This window comes from Phocoena phocoena, chromosome 18 (assembly GCF_963924675.1).
Source record: "Phocoena phocoena chromosome 18, mPhoPho1.1, whole genome shotgun sequence".
NCBI lineage: Eukaryota > Metazoa > Chordata > Mammalia > Artiodactyla > Phocoenidae > Phocoena > Phocoena phocoena.
The window spans coordinates 7,831,675-7,858,710 of record NC_089236.1 but is presented as its reverse complement, the minus strand read 5'-3'; the positions used below and the strand labels follow the sequence as shown (position 1 = coordinate 7,858,710).

Below are 27,036 nucleotides of genomic sequence, written 5' to 3'. Positions count from 1 at the left end.
CCACAGAACCCTGACATTTTATTCCACAAGAGAATATCCTGCCGCTGATGAATACAAGAATATTTAACACAAACCCTTATGCTTGTTACTAGAAGTTGAAACGTAAATTCCTTTTTCTAATTCATAATTCACCAGCCGTGGTGTAATCTAGACAATAATAGAAGTGAATACCGAACAAGCAGGCAAACAAAATAACGCTGTGGCTGGAAAACGAGCGAAAAGCGATAAAGGGAAGCACCCCCTCTCCCGCGAGTCCCCCAAGACAAAGCCGGCTCCCAGCCCGCACCGCGACCGGGACTACACATCCCAGCATGCAAGGCGACACGGTCTCCCAGTCGAACTACGGTTCCCGACACGCTCTCCTGACAGCGGGCCGACCTCTCTGGCGTCCGGGGGATCTCGGGTCTCTGCAGGAGTGGGGTGTGTCTCCGCCCGCCCAGCTTCTCCTTCGAGTCTAAGGGTCAGATACCATCGCCCACTAGTAAATAACGAAGATTACGATTTTTCGAGTCATTCTTCGTTGCCCGTTTTATTGACAGCAAAGAGCTTCAGGCTAGGGCGGGCGGGGCGTAGGCGGGTCAGCTTGGCCAGTTTGAGCCAATAGCGTCGGAAGGGCTGTCCTGTTGCCACGGCAACGGCGGCCGTCCCCAGAGGGACCAGCCACCCATTGGGTGGAATCTTTCGAGAAGGCTCGAGAAGAAGGAAGCGGAAGTGGCACGTGGAGGGGCCGGTGGAGGCGCCGGTGAGTAAATGCCGCAGATTCTGGAAAGTTCCGATCAGTACGATACATAAGGCTGAGACGCTGGGACCTTCTCTTTCGGGTCGGTAGTTAAGCGGCAAGCTGGTGAGCGAGCCGGTGAATATCCAGGCAGACAGCCCGAACTGCGGAACGACTTGCGGAGGCCGAGCGCAGCTTTCTCCCGTGGTTACTCCTCTGCGAGCCGCCACTGTTCCCGGGAATCCGGCGGTGCCAGACCGGCAGGTCGTCCGTGTGTCCGTCCGCGTGACAGGACCGGACCCCGCGGGAGCCGCGCGCAGCCGGGGCAGGAAGCGGCGGCTGGAGGACACAGACCGACCCGAAGCGGAGGCGGACCGAGAGCCGGCCATGTCGGTGGTGGGGCTGGACGTGGGCTCGCAGAGCTGCTACATCGCGGTGGCCCGGGCCGGGGGCATCGAGACCATCGCCAACGAGTTCAGCGACCGGTGCACCCCGTAAGTGGGAGCCTGCGGGGGCGCTGGGGGGAGGTTCTGGGGCGAGGGCAGCAAGCCCGCGTGGGCTGCGGATCCCGGGGACCCCAGGTTTGCGGCTGACCGCGGAGCGCCGGAGCGAAGGAAGGGCGATGTGGGGAGCGGTGCGCCCTCCGTGGGGTCGGGATGCCGGCGGCCTAGCCGCCGGGTAGGGGAGGGGGCTTGCGGCCACGAATCGGATAGACGGGTCTCCGGGATTCGAGGGGCCAAGAGAAGCCCGGGAGTCGAGTCCCCCGGGGTCGTCCCTTCTGGCGGGCTCCCTCCTGGGGGCCGGTCTGCGTGCAAGCCCGAGACTTCGCTCCTTTTTCTTGGCAAGAAGCTTCAGCCAGCTCCTTGCGCGGCCGCCCCCGTTTCCCCACCCGGCTTCTCTGAGCTGGCCGAGCCGCCCCCAGCTCGTCCCCCTCCCTCCGAGCATGTCTTTGCGCACCGCAGAGCTGGGGCTGCCGAGCTTTTTCTTCCGCATTGTGAATCTCGAAATGAGCTGGAAGCTTCCAGAGCTCGTATGCTGCTTCTTGTGCAGGGAGCGGGCGGATTGTAGTTAGCGAGCACAGAATCACTCCTTTGATGATGAATCTACCTTTTCTTGCTCACTCTTGGATCATTTGTGAACGATGTAAACGGCCTTTTTTCTCGTTTTATGAAAGCCGTTAAAGAGGAATCCTAAATCGTGTTCCAATTTCTTTAATTTTGAACGGCTTAAATAAGGAGAGAAAAGAAAAATTGCAGACTTTGGTGCTAGAACTCCTCTAGAGGATGGATGTTGTCACTGAATTAAATGGTATATTCTACAGCAGCATGGGGTGGGCAAAGGGTAACATTTTAATAACTAACTTTTTTGGAGGGGAGTCTTAATTTCTGAATATGTTGTATGCAAACATGCCTGCATATACATTGATAAAAGCAATTGCTTACTTCTCAGGGAGAATGGTGTAGGTATTTATTTTTAAGTGCCTTAATCCCAAGATAAAAATCATAGAATGAAACATCAAGCCCAAAGGTGAAATGACTGGGCTTATATCACTATTTGAGTGCGGATGAACATTTATGAAAGTGAACGGAAGTGAGAAGATAACCAGACATTGACAGTATCAGTAGCATTGGGAAGACTGCTATTCACAGAGCATCTCGTGCATCAACCTCTTTATAAAGCTACAGTGTTTTAGTTTAGCTGTGTGAAGGGCTCTGATCGGAGTATAGTAAGAAAGAAGATAGTATCTCAGGATTTCATGCTTAGGTGCGGTTTACATCTTTGTTCTCTTTGGTCCAGTAAAAGGAAGAAGAGTTGTTCAAGGGAGAGTAGAGAAAAATTATGTATGTGGCTATAGTGACCACTGTGAAACTAAAGCTGACAGGTGTGTCTCAAAAATGTAAACCAAGGGCAGTACTGGAGCTTCCCTTAATATTTTTTATATAATAGATGTTTGACTCAACTGCATTGGCTACTATTAATTTCTGTTTAGTATAATTAATTTGATTCTCTTCTTGGAAAATGAGTAAATTCGTTCCGCAACTGTATGTTTAGTCTGAGCTCGGAGTGCTGTTCTGTTTTTGGAAGGTATTTTAAAGCTCTAGCCTTTGCTCCAGCAGTTCTCTGGCTGTTAAGATGCTATTTAGCACCTGCTCAGATAATCTAGGTCTAAGATGTCTCTGTTATAGCAAGTTTAAATTTGATTCGGCTTGATATTTAATGCCTTCAGTGTATTCCCATTTTGCTCATATCACACCGTTATTCCTACCTGCCCTGTAATCTAAAACCTAATTCACTTTCATCCTTCTGACAAGACTTTATTGCTCTGTACTACCGTTCCATTTCCATTGCTCAGAAGGCTGTTTAACAGTTACAAGTCACTTCATCTCTTCAGAGCTGACTTAAAACGTAACTGATTATTCAGTCCTTTTGCTCAGCATTTATACTTGGTTCTGTCGTGGTACTTGCTCAGCATCATTTTTACTTGGCTTCCTCAAGTAGAGTCTTCTGTATAGGACCCTCTTTTGTGCGTTTAAACTCCGGAAGCGTAGCTTAGGCCCACTTGTTTCCGTTTATCTAAAAACCTTTGATCATAAAGAGTCAGATGATATATCAGGACAGCAATAGGTATGACAGTGACGCTTAGATTTGTATGGAGTTGGTAACTGCGAAGTAGTTACACCATATTTTGTTAATCGTGGCTAGGACCGAGTTAATAATACTCTAACTATTCAAAGCATTTTCACAGTTAATGTCCACTTGCTGATAATTGGGGCCTGGAGAATTACGCTGGTGCTTGCAGTACTGGAAAGTGTCCTCTGAGCCTTGAGCAGACGGGAGTGGGGGCCAGGGTGGGGTGCAGCTGCCACCTAGATTGGATTCTCAGAGTTCAGCAGCTGACCGAAGCTCTGGAGTCCAAAGCTGTGCTGTGCTGTGCCCCCTGCCCCCAGAACGCGTAGGATATTTTTTTCCTTTCTTGGGGTAGGAAATTTATGTTAGAATTTTCCTCTTGTCAGTTAAAAACCTCCACATTTATGCTTTTAACATTTGTAAAACATGGTTTTTTAAAATTTCTTCTAGATCAGTCATATCATTTGGATCAAAAAACAGGACAATTGGAGTTGCAGCCAAAAATCAGGTATGTTCTTTAAGAGGATTCTGATCGTTTTTTAAGAGAGACGTTTTAAAAGTAAAATCTCAGAGACATACAAAAATACGAAATACCTAAGCCTATCTATTTTTGAGTTTTAGAATTGTAACGCAGATACTCCTTATGAGCCCTTAGATACTTATTTTTTTTCTGTTCTCTTCCTTTTGTTTTATTGAATAAGATCTTTAACTTTCCAATTTTCCAACCTTAATTTTTAATAACTTCCTACCTTCTAATGTATCTAATTTTTAAAACTTAAAAACGAGACACATGAAGTTCTTTCATGTGAAGTTTCTCATGATACTCATTTAAGAGTTAAAGCTTCCTTTCGTGGAAGGAACTTCTAAGAAGCTCTGTTTAAAAGTGTTTTCAGGTTACTTAATAATTAAGGTAGTACGAGGAGAACTTGTCTAGGCCTGTGCTGGCCTGTAGAGTAGCTGTTACATGTGGCCCTTGAGCACTTGAAATGTGCCTGATCTGAATTAACATGTGAAGTATAAAATGTATGTGATTTTGCAGGCTTAAAATGAAATAAACAATCTCATCAACTGTTTACATCAAGTACATGTTGAAATGACAATATTTTAGATGAATTAGGCTAAATAAGTTATTGGAATTAATTTTACGTATTAATGGGACTTGAAAATTTACCTATGTGGCTCCCTTTAGGACTCATATTGTAATTTAAACTTTGGGGATCGAGGAGAAAAATAAATAAATATGAAATACGAAAATCCCTTTTGTGAGAGGCTTTTAAGAAAGGGACTGAAAGCAGGCCTGTTACAATATGTAAACATATCAAAGTAACATACACTGTATGCCTTCAGCTTACACAATGTTACATGTTGATTTATTTAGTTTAAAAAAAGTTGAAAAAATTCTCTTAATACAGAAAATAGTATTGCTAAAAAAAGAAAACTAAACCTTGGAGTACTATATTATGGCCAGTTGGAAGAGAGGAACAAAAGAGCAAAGAAACAAAGCAGGGAAGAGAAGTGGCCATGCCCACTCAAAGTAACCTGCTCAAAGGGGAGAGACACTAGTGAAGTAACAACCTCCCCAAATGTGGCCGTTGAGAAGACTGATGTCCCGGACCTGAGATCCCGCTGCATTTTTGTGGTTATGTGAGGAAAATCTGTTGAGGCTTAGATCTAGCCTGTAGATTACTAGACATATGTCATCTCGGTTTTAGAATCGCAGGGAATTTTAGTACTTAAACATTGTTTGAAATACTCCATATTCCATATTATTTGAAAACCAGTGTTGCCAAGCTATATTTTTCTCTTTAAAAGAAGTGGATCAGAGAAAGAAGTACACAGTTATGGTATTTTCAAACTGATAACTTTAGAAGTCTTTGTTTTTCATCTTTTAATTATTTTTGTGTTTTAAATAAGGTTCCCACTGCTGACATCTTTGAGTGAAATATGCTATGAAGTGGGACTTGTATATCCAGAGCCTAATCATCAAAAATGTGTACGTGCAGTTGAAAGCATTACCTCATATAGAAACTTTTTGAATTATCCTTGCGTTTTCTGCTTTTTGGTATAGATAATTAACATTCCATGCTATTGATAGGAAAAGTAGCAATCAGTATATTTTGTGGCACAAAGTACGTATCCTGGCCACTTAGCGACTCAACAAATAGACTACTGTAACAATTAACTCCTTTTTTAAAAAAAAAGTGACCAGACTATAGTACTTCTAAATATCCTTTTTCATTTATTCATTAGGTATAAAACAACTGTAGTGGGAGAAAAGGAATGAAATAAAGTGATACATACAGTTCTTGGGGTTTGTTCAGAGCTCCAGGGATAGTTTCACTATCTGAGTTTATCTTGCAGACTTTGAAGCCTGTGTGTATCCCTCTCACTGCCTCCCTCCTGGCATTTCTATAGGAAAAGGAGAAAGAATAAAGTCCATCCATTGATGGAGAAAGTCAGGGCTCTGGGGAAGGTTACTTATATCCCTCTGATTTGAGTTGTACAAGTGACTTTCTTTTTAATTGCTGTAAGTACTAATAGGTGTTGAAATTAGAAAAAAATGTAAATCTCAGTGTTTTTTTTTTTTTTTTTTTTGCAGCAAATCACTCATGCAAACAATACAGTGTCTAATTTCAAGAGGTTTCATGGCCGAGCATTCAATGACCCCTTCATTCAAAAGGAGAAGGAAAACTTAAGTTATGATCTGGTTCCAATGAAAAATGGTGGAGTTGGAATAAAGGTAATATAATCGAGCAATCTTAGATTCCTTACTAGGAAACTGTTTCATCTACAGAGAAAAGTACTTAATTCTTAATAAATATGTAACTCAGTTTCCTTATTTGGACAAGGTGGTCTTTTATTTTTTATCTAGTCTCTCTTAAACTATAGGTTTATGTTTAAATCATCCTTGAAAATTATTCAAATGGTATATACTGCTGTAACTTAATTTGTGTTTCTCATAACGTCTTGACAATTATAAAATTTAGAATTCATGGTGTTTAAAGAAATCTAAATTGTGTTGTCGTATCAAACAAAAGTCTGTTCCAATACAGCTCATTTGCAGTTGTTTGGAGAGCTACAGTGTAATACAACCAGAAATCTTTTTTTAAACTACAGAGGCATTCCTGTCTTATGATCTACACAAAATAATATTTATCCCAGTGATTCATCTCTTCAGTTAGAGTGGAAATTTACTATCTTCTATAATACTTTGACTAGTACTTTGGATAAGGGAAAAATCTGCCCCAGCTTTTTTTCTCTTCATCTCTGGGCAAGAATCTTTCTTTTTTTCTTTGCTTTGCTTTCCTTTCCCTTTTTCTCTTCCTTTTACCTTTCCTTTCCTTCTTTTCTAAACAGTTATAACAGTAAAGGTTTTCTGGAAGAGAACGTGTAATAATGTTTGTAAGTTAATATTATTAGCATGTAACTTTTAGGACTACAGTATTTAAAGCATTTTCTTTCCTCAATACAGGTAATGTACATGGATGAGGAACATCTGTTTAGTGTGGAACAGATAACAGCCATGCTGTTGACTAAGTTAAAGGAAACTGCTGAAAACAACCTCAAGAAGCCAGTAACAGATTGTGTTATTTCAGTAAGTAGAGTTCGGCAAGGCAATGTGTTTTATTTTAATTTGCCTTTTTCATGTTACTTTTTAGTATTGAATGTGTGAAAGCTGTCCTACTACTAGAGGTCAGAATTCTGCACTCTGTACCATAGTGTTCGGCAGCATTGCATAGTAGGTTTGAGTGGTGATTTTAGCCAGAAGTTGCAAAGGTTTTTCAGTGGTGTTACATGTCGTTATCTCCTGTCAGGCTTTTTGAAAATACAGACTGATTGGTCGAATTGGAGGATATTCTAAAGTTAGTTGATGTATTGAGAGACAGTTGTGTACTTACACGAGAGCTTTTCAGAATTTTATCCACACGTGAGAACCAGAGAGTTGGTTCTTGGTGGTAAGTAGTTTTAAAATGTAACCTACCAGTAGTGACAAAACCTAGGTTTTTTTTTTTAGCATTGGCAAGCCCACTACTTTCAATGGACAGTTTATAATTAGGTTATTAAGGAGTATTTGCGATGGACAAAAGTCATTTTTTTTTATATTAAGGTTTATTAACACTCCCTCGTTTATGTAAGGGATTAGGAAATACGTTAATTGATTTATAGGTAAAGATTTGATCTGGGGAAAAGTGTATACATTAAGATTAGGCGTTCGTTATTGAGGTTAGAGAAACAAGGAAAAAGAGAGGCCTTCCTTCTTCTTTTGAAGACTTAGTTCTCTTTTTTTCTCTTCTAAGTAGTTAAAGTTAATTAAGAGAGCTACTCTAATCTCTCCCACTATCTCTTTTCTACCTAGCCCATGTCTCAGAACAGCTGTTACCGTGAGCTGGAGATTGCAACCAGGCTATACTGACTGTATAGGACAGGGTGTCACTTCCCCTGCCCCAAGGATCCTTTACATACATTTTATACCTAATCACCTCTCCCACATGAAAGTTTAGTAGTACAGATTTAGTGTATATCTGTTCCTGTACTGTGGCCCTTTAGACAGCCACAAGCCATTGTAACTAGCTAAATACTTTTTTGTCCTTATGTACCAATTTTCACCCTCTACAACGTTATTATTCTCTGTGGCGAATTTGTGCTATGGGGAAAAGTCATCTTTTATTTGGCAGGGTGGCCTGTCCAGACTTGTCAGAAGCCTTTATGGCAGTGCATCCTGGGATAGGCAAGAAGAGAGGCAGAAAGGTTGAAATTTCTCTTGCAAGACAGAAGGTGTTCTACTAAAGGAATGTCTGGGTATTGCTTGGAGAAATGCTATTAATCTCTGGTAAAGTTAAAGAATTAAGTTATAAGTCAGTGGTCCTTCCTTCCTCTCCCACACCCTCTTTAAATAACCTAATATGGAAAACTGAAAGCGTTCTGATTTGAAAGGTGAGCAGAGACCCACCTTCACTCTTGTCACTCTTTCTGAAGCATTTATAGGTAACTTGGGGAGAAAATGCGAAAGCCACTGTACCAAGTTTTCTCTTAGGTACTTTGCAGTTAAGTGACTATATGAACGTATTGTTAGATGCTCTTCTGAAAGAATGTGCTAGTTAAAGTGCTGTCCTGGAAAGCAATCAGAAGAATTCATCTAGCTAGAACACAACACCGTAAGAAACTTTATCCCTTGAGCTGATTTTGTTCTTCTTCCTCTTAGAAAAATCAACAGACTTTGACAAAAAAGTTTCATTTTTGTAATCTTAACAGGTTTACTGAATTAGAAGGTACCCCAACGATTAATGCTTAAAACCAACGAACAGCAAACTAAGGCGCAGAGGCTAGAATTAGCGGTATTATCTTTAAGTTCCTGTAGTCTTTATAGTTTAATTACATTTAATGTTGACATAGCAGAATAATTTCCAAATGTCAGTAGAAATTTAAGACTCGTTTGGAAATAGTATTTCATCCTCTTAAATGTAAAGCTTTTTGTTAGATTTAAGTAACTGTTAATATGTCTTATGAATACTGGTTAGTTTTTATTTCAGGTTAAAATTTGGTTATAATAAATTTGATACTTATAATTTTAGGGCAGTCTTTTCAAAAGTAATTGCTGTTTCTGAAAGTTAAAGAACTTGTCATTCTTTTTCTGTTTTGTGACTTGGCTAGGCACTTATTTAGCTGGACTGTTGTGAATTGATTACAGATGGTTGTGAGGGATTTGTATGTTTTATTTTGTGTGTTCTAGGTAAGTTAGATTCTTTCCCTTCTTGTTTGCAGGTCCCTTCTTTCTTCACAGATGCTGAGAGGCGATCTGTCTTAGATGCTGCACAAATTGTTGGCTTAAACTGCTTGAGACTCATGAATGACATGACAGCTGGTAAGAAAAAAAACTTTTTGTGTAGCAGTTTCGAAACTTTCGAAACTAAAGTTAAGACACACCAGGTCCTGTTATCAAACACTTTCATGTAGGTGTAGAAACAGTCTATTAAAAAACGTGTTAGATTTGAAAGCAAAAATTCTAGCCTTTCAGATGCTTGTTTTAATGAGAAGTTGGCACTTTGTCAAATATATGAATCTGTTTTCATTAGGAAATTCTTGTATATAAATTTTTTAATCCTTTAAATTAGTTGTATTGGATTTCGTTTTTTATTTCCTTACATTGTTTTTATAGTTAAGAAACAAGTTTTCCCAAGACCTCATGATTTTGGCTTTTACAACTACCTTGACTATTGATTTAGCTTACTTTTTTTTTTTCCCTCATATGCTTTCCGATTGTATGTGGTTAGGAGTTGATCATTCATCTTATATCAGATATTAATTTAAGCTGTATGATTTGCCAGGCACCTTGGTAGGAATGGATATAGTGGGGAGCAAAGCACTCACTTATCTTCTCTTAGACCTTGTATCAGCTTCTTGTGATGACAGATGGACTCAAAGTCAGTTACAATGTAGTGTATTCAGGCAAAGCAAATAAGACTTTGTTTAGTATGTTTTTAATAGATGTTTTAAGAACTCTTAAAGTATTGATAAAGGTGTGTTCTTAAGTATACATATTTAGAAATACAGTGGTTTCAAAATTCAGAAGAAGCTAACACAGACTACTTAAGATAGGTCAGTTATTTGCCTTGAATCTAATTGGTAGGACCTGCAGTTGCTGTAGTTATATATTAAATTCTTAATTTTTTTGGATAAGCAGTCTCCTAGCAGGTTGTGGTTAAAATGTAAGTATTGTGTAATGAGTCTGATATTGTTTGTGTGTGGTTACACGTGGTTTACGTGCCATTGTTTTTGCATTACGTATGTCCTCTCTGTCACATCTCTCCATATATTTAAAAGTGATAGAACATTGTTCTAAAATCAGAAAGGGACAAAGTATGAAGTCAGATATAAAAGAAATATGTTCACTTTTAATTAATGGAAGTACAGTCAGGTTTCCTGCATGTGTGATTATATTGGTAACAATGAAATTCCTAAGAAAATGTGAACCAAAGAATCGAAACATACTAATTTTTTTTTAGTTGCTTTGAATTATGGAATTTATAAGCAGGATCTCCCAGGCCTGGATGAGAAACCTCGAGTAGTGGTTTTTGTTGATATGGGACATTCAGCTTTTCAAGTGTCTGCCTGTGCCTTTAACAAGGGAAAATTGAAGGTAAAGTCATAAATCAGAACTAAGTGACCCAAATATTACATGTGTGACAGTTGTCATTTCTTTAGGCTCCTGAGCTTCTTGACTGGGCTCTTCTAGGTAATGAAGAGTTTTGGGTAAAGATATTAACCAAGAGTTGCTCCCAAGGTTGATCCTCCATAAAGCTGATGTAATCGTTTCGCGTCTTGCTCAGGAAAGAAAAGCTTTTTAAGGTTATCTTCCATGTAAGCACTAAAATTAAAGACATCTTAGAGACTTAACATTTCGTTTGGGTTTTGTAGTTACACGTCTCCTTACTGACTTGGATTTCATGTTGTAGTTTAAATAGAAATTTTGAGCCTAGGAGTCTTTGGTTGTTTGAATAGCAATATTTAAGACTCTAGTTGCAAATACGATTGAAATAACCAGATTATTTGTTGTTTTAACTAAATTAGGTACTGGGAACAGCTTTTGATCCTTTCTTAGGAGGAAAAAACTTTGATGCAAAGTTAGTGGAACATTTTTGTGCAGAATTTAAAACTAAGTACAAGTTGGACGCAAAATCCAAAATTCGAGCGCTCCTTCGTCTGTATCAGGAGTGTGAAAAATTGAAAAAGCTGATGAGCTCTAACAGCACGGACCTACCACTGAATATCGAGTGCTTTATGAATGACAAAGATGTTTCGGGAAAGATGAACAGGTATGTCTTGAATTCTGACAGATTAAAGAAGGAACTGCTTGCTGCAGCTGTAGTCCACGTGTCAGTTCTAGCTGTGGTGTTGGGAGCCTTGGCCCACATTTCAGGATCGTACCGCACCTGCTGGAAAGACTGTCAACGTCATTAGAACTAGGGTTGCTTCTGCAAAGGGGGTTTTTAGGAAGCTCTGTGCTCAGTGTGCTCAGTGCCCTTGTAGTGAAGTCTTTTGGGTCATTTTCACTTTTTAGTATTTCTGGGCCAGTAATTCAATAATGGTTTCACAGAATTATTTTGCAGAAATATTTTGAAGAGAATGGAAATATTCAAAGTAATGAAAACAGGATCATCTAAAACATTAAGGAATAAATGGAAATCTTAATATAAAAGTGATTTCTTCTAGTAATACCTGTCGAACTGATTTTCTCCTCATGCCCTTACTGCATCTGCTTTGTATATTTTTTGAAAAAGAAAAGTAACAAATTACAGTATGGTTGAACTTGGTCCATGTGGAATTCAGGGTGTCTGAGGGGGAAAAAAAAAATGTTGTGCTGATAAGACTTATTTTTTAAAAAATAGGACAGGATATTGGCCTTAAGATAAGTTTTCTAAAGATTTCTAAAGTTTTCCTCTTAATTGCCAAGGGCACAGTTTGAAGAACTCTGTGCTGAGCTCCTGCAAAAGATAGAAGTTCCCCTTTATTCATTGCTGGAACAAACTCAGCTCAAAGTAGAAGACGTGAGTGCTGTGGAGGTAGTTGGAGGCACTACACGAATCCCAGCCGTGAAAGAAAAAATTGCCAAATTCTTTGGAAAAGATACGAGCACGACGCTCAACGCAGATGAAGCAGTGGCCAGAGGGTGTGCACTACAGGTATTTCCTTCTCAGCCCTTCTCCCTCTGGGGGCTCATTCCTTGAGCCATTTCTGCTTTACTTCATCGAGGTGGGGTCACAGAGAAAGCAGAGCCCAGTGCCCAGTTAGACACCACAAGGGGGTTACTTAACATTTCCACAAATCGGTGAGGCCGTGGGGACACAGGATCTGCTTCAGGTATTGGAAGGTTTAGGAAGTTTAAGATTCAAAGAACTACAGAGCTAGTGTTTCTCAAGCTGGGGATTAGGGACAGGCATGATTCTGAGGGGATCATAGAAACACGGCTGTAGAGCGCAGAGTAGCTGTGTGGTGGTGCCGGGTGTTACAGAGCACCGAGGAGGGTGGGGGAACGGCAGTCTGGTGCAGTGAGGAATTGATTTGGGGAGAGTTAGCAGGGCTAAGAGTATTAGCTAACGGGGGTTTGATGAAATAGCTGTTCCCCCTCCAAACTGATTGTAGCTTATCAAATAAGGAGGCAGCTCAGAGGCATGAAGTTTGGCAAAGCAAAAGCACAAAATCTAGAAGTTACTGATACAAAAAAATTAGTATTGGTTTATACTTAGGATATTATAGTCAAATCTGAGTAGTTTTAACTAAAGTTTTAAGTTAATTTGTTTAAATTTGATCTAGTTAGCACATTTTTTTCAATACAAAGCAGTAGATTCTTTACAGAAAAGTATTTAGACTGACTACTGTGTAAAACTTTTAAAAAAGAGCGTATAGATGCTGACTATTGCCTGTGATCCATTGCATCATCAAGATTCCTCATGTTTTGTGGGGTTTTTGTCTTTGCTTCTTCCTTGACAGTGGCGTGCGCCTCTTTCACTGACTCTTAATTACCCAGGACTTCGGAAGCTTATAGTTTCTGTAGAAGTAGAGCTTCTTTTGGCTCCTCTTCTGAAGAATCCTGTGCTATTGACAGAGTCAGAGATTTACTGACTTTTAGTTTAGTCATCTGTTCAGTCATTTTTATGTGACAAGTCTAAATCCACCGGTTGGTCTGTTGGGTGTTGTCTACCCTAAATTTGAATTGACCATCGCTTCCTTCATTCCTAAAATTACTTGAAAATAGGCACATTTTGGTTTTACCCTTTTTCAGTCTTAGACATTTGAAAGGCAATGCGGACAGAGCTGTTTGGATGTATATACACATTCAAAAGTGACACAGCTTGTAATTAAAATTGCTGTCAGCCGGGCATTTCTGGAAAGACCAGTGCTTTTTCCTCAGCCCCTGAGAAACTTGTTACTAATTAACAGTTGCTAGCCTAAGATTCATTGTACTATTTGTCTTTATATCTAGTGATTGCCATAGTATTTAGATGATAAATCACTTATGCTTAAGACACATACACTGTAAGCAATTTCGAGTTTGAATTTAAACCTACCCGTTCTGTTTGAATTGATTTTTTTCTTTTTTAATACTTATTTGGTTGCGCTAGGTGTTAGTTGCAGCAGGCGGGCTCCTTAGTTGTGCCTTGCCAGCTCCTTAGTTGTGGCAGGCGGGCTTGAATTGATTTTTATATTAAAAGCTGAGTGAAATTTTTCATGTGCTCATGATAAATTTTTTCTTTTTCTTTTTTTTTTTTTTCTTCTTTTTTTTTTTTGAAGTGTGCAATCCTTTCCCCAGCATTTAAAGTTAGAGAATTTTCCGTCACTGATGCAGTTCCTTTTCCAATATCTCTGGTCTGGAGTCACGATTCAGAAGATGCCGAAGGGTATGTAGGAGAAAATAACTTTCAGATACTTTATTTTGATATAAAGAAAAATTAGCAAATGAGTTTCATGGTAGAGCGTTTGATTAACTGGGATCTTTCAACGACCAGACTTACCAAAATATTTCTCTCATTCTGAGTTATAAATGGTGAGGTGGGATTGATACAGCTCTTAGAATGTGTTTATTCTGTTTGCAAAGCACAGTGAGCTTGAACACTTGAGCTGAATGCCTTTGTTTCCTCTTAGCGTCCATGAAGTGTTCAGTAGAAACCACGCTGCTCCTTTCTCCAAAGTGCTCACCTTTTTGAGAAGTGGGCCTTTTGAGCTGGAAGCTTTCTACTCTGATCCTCAAGGAGTTCCATATCCAGAAGCAAAAATAGGTAAGCAGTTCATTGTAATTACTCTTTTGAAGACTTGACTTAGTCAGTGTCAGACTGGAACATTTTTTCTGTTCTTAGCGATGTTGAGTGGGACGATGCCATGTGAAGACATTTTCATTTTGGAATAATGGTGATGGGGAAATCTCTTTGTTTTGTTGGTGAATAAACTGGCCTGTAGAGATGCAATGACCCAAGTGTATATATATAAGAGCACTTGAGTATTTTTCCTTTTCTGATGCAGTCTATACTTAAAGGATTATCACCTACTTTTTTTTTTTTTTTTTAAAGAAGATATTGGGGGTAGGAGTTTATTAATTATTTATTTTTGGCTGTGTTGGGTCTTCGTTTCTGTGTGAGGGCTTTCTCTAGTTGTGGCAAGCGGGGGCCACTCTTCATCGTGGTGCGCGGGCCTCTCACTATGGCGGCCTCTCCCGCTGCGGAGCACAGGCTCCAGACGCGCAGGCTCAGTAGTTGTGGCTCCCGGGCCTAGTTGCTCCGTGACATGTGGGATCCTCCCAGACCAGGGCTCGAACCCGTGTCCCCTGCATTAGCAGGCAGGTTCTCAACCACTGCGCCACCAGGGAAGCCTCATCACCTACTTTTAATATTAACCTTTTCTCTGGGTGAAATGTTACTTGCAGAATATTGCTTAAAACCTGGCCTGGAAACCATTGAAGCTACTTCTCAAATGTACCTTTGTACTGTAATCTTTTTTTTTAAAAAATACATCTTTATTGCTACATTTTTCCTGGGGAGGTTTGGCACTATCCATCTATTTTGACCCATAGTTAACTCTGAAAATGTGGGAGAGCTACAGGCATCTTCTTCAATGGGCGTGTCTCTTTCCCAGGCTACTGGTAAAATTTGCCGATATTGCTAGATCGCTTCAGGGCTCACCTTTGCCCCACACCATTTCATAATGAAATTGTTTGAAGGAGTCTAACCTGGCCAGTTGTGTTTTCTTTCTTAGTACTTAAAACTAAAAGTGTTCTGACACAGGGGAGTTTATATTTTTTAAAACAGCTTTTATGAATTTATTTATAGATAATTTAAGAAAATCACCGAATATAGACTAAAATTTTGACAGGCTGCATTCTAGTCCCCATTGTGCAGAGGATAAATCTAAGCTCTTTAGCATGGCATCACAGTTTTCATTTTATCACCAAAACCGAGAAGCTTGCACAGACTTAGAGAGCCGTCTTGCCTCTCTCTCCTGGGAGCCTTCTCGGATGCCCTTCAGTAAATGCTGTTGCTTTAACTGGATCTTTTGGTAATTATTTCCTGAACGTAGTGATTTGATAATCAATGAAGGTCTATTCCAGTATATTTCACCGACCTACTAAACAAATCTAACTTTCTGTGTGTTTGTGTAGACAGCACTTTAACTACAAGGCTATTAAATCCCATATAGTGCTCTGCACATAACAGGTTCAAACTACTTAATCTTGTTTACCGGTTTCTGTAGTAACAGTACTACTATTGGTGGAGGTGATAACTAACACTTAGCCCTTGGTTCCATAGTTACAAGTGCTCAGTGTAAAACACTTGTCAACTCAAACCACAAAAGCACAGATAAAGTGACTTACAGCAGGTCACACGGCCAGGATTCAAGCCCAGAGAGTCTGGGTCAGAGTCAGCACTCTGAACTCCTACTCAGGAATACTCTGGAACTGCTCTATAATGCATGATAATTTCAGGCTTTGATACAAGCTTTAGCTCACCTCTCCTATTTGAAACATAGGAAAATGTTCAGATCATTCAGTCAGAAAAACAGTATTCCCGGGAAAGGCCCTACGGAATCAGAATGCAGGAAGCACTCGATATCATCTGCCTTACACCTGAGATTTCCATGTCGAGGTTGTGCTCACCTGGAGAAATAGGGTAGGAGGCAGCGGGGACAGCTTGTCATCAGCCTTCACACAGCGTCTGTGTCGGAGTGTTCAACAGAAAGTCACAAGAGTGCCCTTGCCTTTGAAGGTTTTATGACATATTAAAACTAATCCCAAGTATGATAAGTTAGACGGTGTACTTCTGAGTCTATTTTAAGAGGTTGTGTTTATAGTATACATTAAAGGGCTTAAATGTAACTCGGTAGAGAAAACGGGGAGATCTTGGAATAGCAATATATAGCCTTAGCTTGATAGAGTTAGATTCAGTTCTGAAATTGTCAATTTCTTTTTGGTCTAGGCCGCTTCATAGTTCAGAATGTTTCGGCACAGAAGGATGGAGAAAAATCTAGAGTGAAAGTCAAAGTGCGAGTCAATACGCATGGCATTTTCACCATATCTACAGCGTCTATGGTGGAGAAAATCCCAGCTGAGGAGAACGAAGTGTCTTCTGTCGAAGCAGACATGGAGTGTCAGAATCAGAGGCCCTCAGAAAACCCAGACGCCGAGGTGAGTTTGTGGGTAAGCCTTTGAGTTTGAATATATAGTTGACTTAATTCTAAGCCCTAAGAGATGGGTAGGGAAGGGTTAAAGTATATTTTTCTTAATTGTGACTAAAATTTTGGTTAATTGGACAGTAATATACAGCATGGAGTTCGGTGAACTGTGACTAAATTCTGTGTAGCTTTATTTGAACTGGCATGAGATAATTTAGAGTGGGTAAAGGTTCTTTGAATTGTTTTTTTAAAGACACAGGCCATTTGAGAAATCAAATGCCGACTGATTAAGAAAAAAAAGACTAAATACAAGAGCTATTTAGTGAAATACATAGCAGATATTAATGCTGTGGGTTTTGGGGGTTTTTGGTTTCATTTTTTGATCGTATGGCAAAATTTGGCTTTGGCGTTTTAGAACCTACTTGCTTTTATTTACACGGTTTGCTGTGTTAGGGAGGGAGGAGGCGAAGTGTCCACCTGGAGTACAGAAGTTGTTACCGTCCACGATGTTAATGTAGACTGTGGCAGCATGAGTGCTGGTTTTACATGGTCTACAGAAGAATTCTAGGAAACTCTCAAATAGATGAGCTGTTATAGTTCACTTCTGGGTAATAATCAGAAATAGTTTAAATGAAGAGGTGTAGGCAGTTACAGTGTTTCAGTTCAGATGTGAAGAAGGTGTTATAACTATGATCGTTCCTAGAACATTTAAGGAACATTAGCATTTGAGCCTTCATTTTGTTCTCATCAAGAAGAACTTCAGTGTAATGAATTAAATGACCAGGGCCACATACTTTCTCATTAGGCTACAGACACCATTATTCTAATGCCTGTTGTCTCCAGTCTCTTAGTACCTTTTGGATATACATACACCAGGAGTGCCTTGCTTCTGGATATCTCAGTGTCTGCCTTAGGATCTTGAAACTCTGAAAGAAAAATATGAGAGACTTCCAGGTGGGCAGCAAGTAGTTAAATTTTAATGTTTCAGGCTTCTCCCAAAGATGGGAAAAGATCGTAGCAAGCACTGGTTTACTGGGGATTGAGGTGTCTATTAACATGTAGTATTTGTTCTTTATGCTGGGAGTTTTTGAGGTGTAAATAGTTGGATCACGAAAAGAAAGTGGGGACAGAGAGGGTCTTGCGTCTCTCTAAACTGAGGTGATGAACCCCCAGATAATTGATTGTCGGCTGTTTTATGTAATTGTTCAGTTCACTGAAATGGAGATGTGTCGAGATGTGTGATGGCCGCTGTGAAATTAGGTTTTTGGGAGCTTGTTTCTGGGAGAGAGGCCTAGAGGAAATCTGCTTTCTATGCTTTTGAGAGTTAATATCTGTACAAGGCTAGATGGAAGCTTCTTGAACGAGAGTTCTTGATTGTCATCACATCAATCAAAACGCTTACTACTTGTTTAACTACATTAACTGTTATCATTCAAAGAATTTCTTACAGGTTTACAGTATCTAAGAGGTTTTCAAATACTCAGTGTTTGTATGCTTTTATCAGTATCCCCCCCCCCCCCACCTATTAAGATTTCAGAAATTGAGTGTACTGTGTTTGGTGCCCAATAACCTTTTAAATTTATACAAGTACACCTGCTTTCTACATCCTTTGTGCCTGGGCTTTCATTTCAGAAAAATAGCCAGCAAGACAACAGTGAAGCTGGAACACAGCCCCAGGTACAAACTGGTGGTCGTCAAACCTCACAGTCTCCCCCTTCACCTGAACTTCCCTCAGAAGAAAACAAAACCCCAGATGCTGACAAAGTGAGTGACTCTTCCAGTTCATTCCATTAGACAGTGTTGCAACATGTGATCATTAATGATATCATTCAATCTGCAGTTTCAAGAGCAAGCACCAGGTTATCGTATTCTCCATGTAGGGTTTTTTTCTGATAATTTTCTATATTTTCCAACTAAAACCAGTTAGAGGTACTCCACCTCAACTGAGGGAATTGAGTATCCTGCTTTTTAGACCTGAAAGCTTCTCTTCAATAGCTGCCGCTCCAAGCAACAGGAGGCGAATGCATACCTTTTGTTGTCTTCTCTAGTGCTAGAGTATCTGCAGTTGCGAGCACCTGAAACAGACACATCCTGGTGCTGTGTGATTAGTTTCTATTTGAATTCATCCAATGATAAATACACAGGCTATAGTAGTCTAGTAAATTTTTTTTCTTGTCTCAAATTACCTGTCAAATTTATATAAATTAATTATGATGATCTGGTAATAAGTTTCCATTGTTATCCCAGATCGGCACTTTTTGCAGAACTTCGTTCTTTGTGCAGATGGGATGTAAATCATTAACTTTCATTGGTAGTTTGGTTTTCTCTCATTCTGAGGACAGAATTCTTTACCCTCACATGAATTACAGAATTGTCCCTTGGGGTCCAAATGCACGTTGCACTTGGTAAAAGGTTCTGGTTTTTAATCTCCCATGCCCTGATTGATCCCTTGGGAGCCCTGATTGATCCCTTGGGGGCCCTGATATGAGCTGCAGGTCCTGATTCTGATTTCTGGAAACCTTCTTTTTCTCCTGTTAAAGAGGTATGTGATGATGGTATAGCAGCATTGCTTTCTTTGCAGTGATTGGCTCCTTAATTTCAGCATCCCTCCCCTTCACCACTTAGCGTTGAGCATTAACTGACTTAGGCCAGTGGTCTTAGTACCTGTCTAGAGCATGACACTGGGTAGCATCTTACGTTCTTAGTTGTCAGTGGGACCACTAGTGTCAAACCCTTTGGAACTTTACTACAGACCCCCTTGGAGGATTCCTCGTCCATGCCACGTCGAATGCCGTTTTGTGATACGTTGGTTTTGTCAGTAGTTGGTTTAATTTTGTTCGGCTAGATAGTCTTATCCTGACTTAACCTGCATATATGTGACTGTCATCCATTTGATTCCCAAATATCTGTTGCACTCCTGTGTTTTGCCAGGTGTAGGTGTCATTTTTCTTTCTGTGTTTTATGCCCCCAGAGCATGCACAAAATATTGGGGGGTTCTCGTGCACTAGAGGGAAGAAGAAGACATGGACATTGCAGGCTGACTGACCAGATCATTGCTAGGGATGCAGCTCACAGCACTTCACAGACATGTGATTTCTAAGGAACGCTGAAACAGAAGTCTGGGGAACATGCGGTCTAGTCCGTCTCTGTCTTTATAATTTTAGCCAAGCCATTGAACCTCTTTCAAGTCCCAGTTTCTTATATAAAGAGCCTAGAATTTTAACATCCTTCATAACTCCCCGAAATTCCCCAGTGTCAATGCTTGTTGTGCCTCGTGGGCTTGTCCCTGTTTTACCATCTCAGCCAATCAGGGTACACGTTACATAACCCTCTTCTAATCTGTCCTACAGCTGAGTTTCCTAAATTGCGTTCTTTGTCATTTGTGCTTATAGGAACCTGCAGAAATGAAAATACTGTGAAAGGCTTGGAAAATTCAAGGCCATAGGAGATACTTCTTTAGCCCTGTATTTACATATTTTGGAAAAACTGACAATAAACTTAGCATTTGCTACATCATTCCATTTGCTTCCATTTTAAGACTTTTAAAAATCTTTTGACCTTGCAGAGTTGCTAATGAGAAGCGGTATTACTCAAAGCCAGATAGTAGAAATAAGGAGATGTATATATATAGACATATACGTGTGCGTACCTAATTTCCAAATTCAGGAAATCTTAAAAGGCACTCATCAGTGTAGTGATAATTGTAATTAAAGCACATTTAATGCTGGGATATAGGGCCTCAAATATGTATATTACAGGAATAGAGTTGATCCTAACATGCTTAGTAGTTGGTCGAAATCCATCTGGTGTTACCATTAGATTGTAGGCTATAATTTAAAGATGTGGTAATTTAATAATAATATGTTTGCCTTTTTGGAGTCGCAAACATTGCGTAAAGGGATTAGAAAGCAAGGACTGATGAAGAAAAGCTTTAGCAGGAGAGTTTAAATTTAATAGGAAACGAAAAATATCCTGGTGGATTCTTTTAGGGAAGTGTGGCATGTTTAAGTGTAACTGCAGCCCTGATTTAAAATGCGTGGGTGGAACATTAGATGATCTCTTATACATTCTTCCAATTTTATGATTTTAGGAATTTTAATTTTTCCTGAGTCCTCAGTAAGTATGATAGGGAGGTTTTTGTTATTCAAGGACTGTTTAAGAATTTCTCCTTTTTTATTTTTTTTTTTAACCCCTCTTCCCAAGGCTAATGAAAAGAAAGTTGACCAGCCTCCAGAAGCTAAAAAACCCAAAATAAAGGTAGTGAATGTTGAGCTGCCAATTGAAGCCAACTTGGTCTGGCAGTTAGGGAAAGACCTTCTTAACATGTACATTGAAACAGAGGTAAGTGCTTCATTTACATATTTTTATTTTGGAATGTGTTTAGTTTGGCCCTTTTATGCATATTTCTAATAGATAAATGGCTATAATTCTTTCTCATATCTCATAAGTCTACAATTTTTAGGGATAGGATGAAGCCAAAACTAATGGTTTTTTCAGTTAAATTTTTTTTAGCAAGTTTTGTTTATATTTTTGTAACCTTATTAAAGAAATCTATACCATAGATCATTCTGCTTGGTATAAAATTGATTGTCCAAGTTTTTATGAAGGAAGTCAGGTGCTAATATCTTCTAGCCCAGAGAGCAATACAATTGGTATCTCAGGCCACACTAAATATTTCTGTTAAAATACATTATGCTTCTTTGTAGTCTATATATATGAAATAATTGAGGTTCATTTTTCCTTTACTGAGATGGGAACATTGTATTTAGAAATTTAATAATTCTATTCCATTTATATTTGGTAAATAAATAGACTCTAAGTACACTTATTTATCCTTGATTTTAAAATGTGGTGGCAGAATTGTGTGGCTGTTATACCTTGGTCAGTATTAATCCCAGTAGGAGACAACCAAGTAACTACATAAAAGAAAACAAAATTGTATAAAAGCAATAGATTGGTTTTTTCCTTAGTATTAAATCTGAAATGTGAAAGCTATGTAATTTATTATATAATGTTTTTTAAAAAACTCATTCTGTGTATTTAGAAAATGAAGCACTTTGTAGGAATTGTTGGAAGAATTTTATAAGGTATAAATTAGAACTGTTAAGACTGATTTTTTTTTTTTTGGATATAATCCTTGATTTTGTTAGCTCCAGAATCTAAATAGTTAAAATATAGGTACAGGTAGCAGAAAACTGGAATTAACCTTTTCTCTTTTCCTGACAGGGTAAGATGATAATGCAGGATAAATTGGAGAAAGAGAGAAATGATGCTAAAAATGCAGTGGAGGAATATGTGTACGAGTTCAGGGACAAGCTGTATGGACCATATGAAAAATTTATATGTGAGCAGGTATGTTTAGGGCTCTGTTTTTATTCAGATAATCTCATTATGAAGTGTTTAATATCAAATTTGACATTTAAACCTCTACTAGATTATGTAACTTGAGCTCTTTGAAAACAAAACAGCTTGAAATAGAAGTTGTATAAACAGAGTCATAGAGGGAGAGGCTCACTAGTGATGTGCCATTTTATTCTAGTTTATCCCACTGAGTTTAGTTTTTACCATCAAAGAAGGAACCGCTCAGCACTTTTATTCATAGCCTGTGACATCACAGTTACTGTGGCCTAGAAACATAAATAAGAGAAAATCCTTGCTTTCAAAGGCCTCAGACTTTTTTTTATGACTCTGGTGCCTTGGTTGCTCTCCGTCATTGCTTTATCCCGTAAGACTTGTTCATCCGGTCATTCCAAAGTTCATCAGGCACCAGTATCCCCCTTAGGCTTTTGTCAGCTCCCAGGAGCAGTATGGCTCTAAGCAAATCCCTGAAGCTCATTTGTGAAAGATGGGCCTTGGAGAAAAATTGGCTAGTTAGAAATCTAGAGTGGCTTTGGAGTTAATTCTGAACTTAAGAGAATTTAAACGGGGAGTCTGTTTTAGTCCTGAGATCCTGAGGCTACTTTGTACTGTATTTCTTTCTCAGCTCTGAAGCTGGATTTCTTATGGTTGGGATTCTGAGGTAGAGATGACCCAAACCAGCTAGACCTCCTAAAGCTAGAGTATCACTGCATACTTTATGTGAGTTTGTTAGGAACGGCTTTTGTGTGTGTTCAGTGATTGAATTGTCAACTTGTTTAGTTTTCCTTTCAGTATTTGGTAGTTGTGGAAGTGAGTAGAAAGTTACTAATTGAGACCTAGTTGTTTTGGCGAGTAGGAAGATGATTCTTTTTTTTTTTTTTTTTTTTTTACTTTACTTTTCGGCTGCACTGCGAGGCACGTGGGATCTTAGTTCCCCGACCAGGGATGGAACCCACGCCCCCTGCAGTGGAGGCGCGGAGTCTTAACCGCTGGACCACCAGGAAAGTCCCTGTGATTCTAGGACCACATTTCAGTGTACAAATTGTCCAAAATCGGATTACCGAAATACAACGTTATAAGTCAATAAGAGCATTTTACCACACATTTTCAAATATCCCTGTGTAAAAGAGAGAATGGCCTTAAGAATAACTGTCAGTCCCTCTTGTAAAATATTGTATGGCGCTAATAATGCAGTGTTCATCGCTCCCTGATACTTCTCAGTGAAGAGAGTCCAGCTAATCAGTGCCTTCCTAGAAATGAAATGAGCTCCTTGATGTTCAACACTTCTGAGGACGACTATTTTGATTATTTTAAAGTAAGATTGCCACTAATGCTGATTCTTGTGTTCCGTATGTAGGATCATCAAAACTTTTTGAGGCTGCTCACAGAGACTGAGAACTGGCTCTATGAAGAAGGAGAGGACCAGGCTAAGCAGACGTATGTTGACAAGTTGGAGGAACTAATGGTAGGCCCTTCTCTCCCCCTAGAAAGCAGGACTTGTGTTTTAGATTATAGACTTCTAAAATATAATTATGACAAATACTAATTTATTACATTCGGGTTTAGAAAATTGGCACTCCAATTAAAGTCCGGTTTCAAGAAGCTGAAGAACGGCCAAAAATATTTGAAGAACTAGGACAGAGGCTGCAGCACTATGCCAAGATGGCAGCTGACTTTAGGAATAATGTAAGTCTCTGTAAAGAGCGAGGCAGCTACCCTAGATTTATAAGCTCGTGTTTAAGTTGGGGAACCTTCATTGTGAACAGATGTTCGTTCCTAAGTGAGAAATTGGGTTTTGGTGTGTGAGACCAGAGGTACATGTGAACTTCATGGAAAATTGGGTCAAGTTAGATGTAACTGTTAAATACACTTAATTCTACAGAATGACCAAGTTTTTCCATTTAGGATGAGAAATATAACCATATTGATGAGTCTGAAATGAAGAAGGTCGAGAAGTCTGTTAATGAAGTGATGGAGTGGATGAATAACATCATGAACGCTCAGGCTAAAAAGAGCCTCGATCAGGATCCCGTCGTGCGTGCTCAGGAAATTAGAGCAAAAATAAAGGTGCGTGGCGTTGTCGGGTGTGTACTGCTGGGTTTTCTTAGGGCTTCTGGTTGCAATCCTTTGAACCTTGAACATAGCCGTTTTTGCTTAAATCTTTTTACCTCATCCCAGGACCAGATTTCTGAGTTTGTTATTGACATTACAAAATGTGGAATACTTTGTAAGTTTCTGTTAAAGTTCTGTTTCTTCATTTGTTCATTTCGTTCAACAAATACATTTGTTGAGCCCCTACCACGTGCCAGTTACTGTTCTAGGAGTTTAACTGTCAGTGTACAAAGAATGGAAGTCACCTGCCGGTGTGAGGAGGACTTGACAATAAACAAGCGTGGAAGGATATCAGATTGTGTTAAGTGCCGAGGGGAAAACAGTCAAAAGGGATTAGGAAACTCGGGGCGGTGGAGAGGGACCCAGGTCAGTATTCATCAGGGCAGGCCTTGCTGAGCGCATGAGGCTTGAAGGAAGTTGGGAAGAAAACCAAGGAACTGCTTTCTGCCTGGAAGAATATTCAAACACAGTGAAGCTTAACATGAGCCTTTGAGGTCATGGGCTGTAAGCTTGAATTCCAGCTCTTTGCTCACTACTTCTTCTGTTCCTGAGGTTAAGTTACTTAACCTCTCCTCCGTAGGTGGGGATGATAATTCCTACCTTTTAATAACTGCTGTGAGATTAAATGGGTTAATAATATGCGAGTAGTTAGTAAGTCCCTGACGTACCGTAGAAGAATATTCACATCTCTCTCGATCAGGCTTCAAGCTATAGTTTCGGGCAGATGTGTTGAGCAAGTGGAGTTATTTGAGAGTTGGTAGAAAAGTACTGGTTCGGGTATGTAGGAAGGTCATTGAAAATGAACCGGAGTTAGTCTGATTATTAGTTTTGTTTGCCTTTCTTAGGAGTTGAATAACACTTGTGAACCTGTTGTAACACAACCCAAACCAAAAATTGAATCACCCAAACTGGAAAGAACTCCAAATGGCCCGAGTACTGATAAAAAGGAAGAGGACTTAGAAGGCAAAAACAATTTCAGTGCTGAACCTCCACATCAGAATGGAGAATGTTACCCTAACGAGAAGAGCTCCATTAACATGGACTTGGACTAGGTGACATTAAACTGACTTAGTGCTTCAATTAATAAAATATTTTTGCCATGGTATGTGATTCTACATGACATACTGAGACTATTTATATTTTCTTTTTTAAGGATGTTTAGAAATTTTGTGTATTATATGGAAAAAGAAAAAGCTTAAGTCTGTAGTCTTTATGATCCTAAAAGGGAAAATTGCCTTGGTAACTTCAGATTCCTGTGGAATTGTGAATTCATACTAAGCTTCTGTGCAGTATTACCATTTGCATCACTGAGGATGAAACTGACTTTTGTCTTTGGAGAAAATAAAGTGTATTCAAGAGGGCTGTGGTTAAACTCTTCAAGCATTGCTCCGCCAAGGTAGTTTTCTTGCATTTTGCTCTCCGTTTCAGCATGCGTGTGGGTGTGGGTGTTTATAAACAAGACTAAGTCTGATTTCATAAGGGCTTTCTGAAATTAATTCTGTCCAGTAGAATATCACTTTTTGCTTTGATATTATTAAAAATCCAGTGACTAAAAGCAAAAGCTAGTGAAATGTGCTAGCAGCATGCAGAACAAAACCTTTACAATTTCTCTCCTTCCCCAGTGCAGTGTCATGTGAAGGTGTAACGTGGAGGAAACGTTGATTCTGTTTGTACCTGATATTGTGAAGCCTCTTAAGAGCTTTAAAATAAAGTTCATGTTATCGTGTCATTTCTAAACAGTTTTGTCACTGATTTAAAAATGGGGTTGGAGCAGCATGGTGTAAACTGTGAGAACCCAACTTTCCTTCTTTGCTGTTTCTTATATATGCCATCACTGTTCTAAATGAGAATGACTTTCTCCTGATAGAAAAGTAGCATATGTTGATTCCAGTACACTTTTTTAAAACTACAAAGTTAAGTGTAACTTACCTACCACCCAGAGAAAAACAACTCTTTCAGCCTTTCTCTCCTGAAGGTGGTGTGTGTGTCAGCACGGGGGGGTGGGGTGTGTGTGTGTGTGTGTGTGTGTGTGTGTTAGTGTAGTGTAGGCTGTTTTTTAAAGCTCTGTGTATCAGGGAAATCAGTAAATATCAGGTTTTATAACTTCACTGCTGTACTGAGTCCCATTATAAAGACATACATGTTAATACATAAAAATACTTTGGCCAGTCCCAATGTTGGTGGGCTTTAGGTGTTTCTCATATTCTAAATAATGCTGCAGTGAATCTTGTCTCAGGACAAAACTGAAGCAGTGTTGGGGAGAAGGCCTGCGTGCTTAGGTTGGATAACGAGTAACGGTTACCACCCACCAATGTGCAGCAGTTACCTCCCTCACCGGCTAGGGGTGTTCATCCTTTACCTGTTGCCAGTCTATTATACTAACTACTGTTGGGCTACTCTGTACCAGGTACTTCACATACTTTGATTCTCAAAACCACCCACGAGGTTAAGTAATTTACAAGATCGCACAGGCAGGTATCAGAGTTGGGAACAAACCTGGGCGCTCAAGTTACTCAGAGTGTAAAGCCCACAGTCCAGACAACCGTTCTGCATTAAGTAACGTGTCTTCATGTGTGTGGTGCGTACTTCCGCACTTGAAATTTGCCTATTAGTGTTTCACGACTTGAGTGTTTTATTCATTCTCGTCTGTAACGCTTGAATATTGGTTTTTGTGTAAAACGTTCTTATAAGGATCTTAACCATTTGCCAGGTGGTCAGCATTCTCCCACTTTGTAATATCTTTGACCTTCTGCCATCTGGAAGCCTTACATTTAAATGTAATCTATCTCTGGACCTGATGATAATGGGGGAAGTATCAATCTGGCCTGAATCAGTTTGTTTCCTATTCAGGGTTAGAAATTTTCTATAGCATCACTTTTCTGTAAAGGAGAAGCAGAATTTCAAAAAATGGCTCAACTGACTATAGTTTGCAGCCCTCAGAATTGCACTTTGGATATGGGAGAACACATTGTCATGTTGACTATTTTATAATACATTTTAATATCATACCTAGTAATCACCTAGAATCCTCAGGACATGGACCAGTTTGGATAAATGCTGTT

General features: G+C 39.5%; 1 protein-coding gene across 4 annotated transcripts; it reads left to right on the top strand.

Annotated features, from left to right (window-relative positions):
- The first annotated feature begins 659 nt into the window (after nucleotides 1–659).
- HSPH1 (heat shock protein family H (Hsp110) member 1) lies at nucleotides 660–25,711 on the top strand. 4 transcript variants are annotated; one of them, XM_065896141.1, is made up of 18 exons: nucleotides 660–742; nucleotides 3,797–3,854; nucleotides 5,946–6,086; nucleotides 6,819–6,941; nucleotides 9,110–9,209; nucleotides 10,351–10,484; nucleotides 10,916–11,160; nucleotides 11,799–12,027; nucleotides 13,637–13,743; nucleotides 13,988–14,121; nucleotides 16,309–16,517; nucleotides 18,137–18,268; nucleotides 20,708–20,845; nucleotides 21,731–21,856; nucleotides 23,220–23,327; nucleotides 23,429–23,548; nucleotides 23,768–23,929; nucleotides 24,820–25,026. In XM_065896141.1, the coding sequence occupies exons 3-18, from the start codon at nucleotides 6,060–6,062 to the stop codon at nucleotides 25,024–25,026; spliced, it is 2,301 nt and encodes a 766-aa protein (XP_065752213.1). In that variant the 5' UTR covers nucleotides 660–742; nucleotides 3,797–3,854; nucleotides 5,946–6,059. The 4 variants fall into 4 exon arrangements, with proteins under 4 accessions (XP_065752213.1, XP_065752214.1, XP_065752211.1 ...); XM_065896139.1 differs by lacking the exon at nucleotides 660–742 and adding an exon at nucleotides 770–1,212 and having other exon boundaries at nucleotides 24,820–25,711; XM_065896140.1 differs by lacking the exons at nucleotides 660–742; nucleotides 18,137–18,268 and adding an exon at nucleotides 1,106–1,212.
- The last annotated feature ends 1,325 nt before the right edge of the window (nucleotides 25,712–27,036 follow it).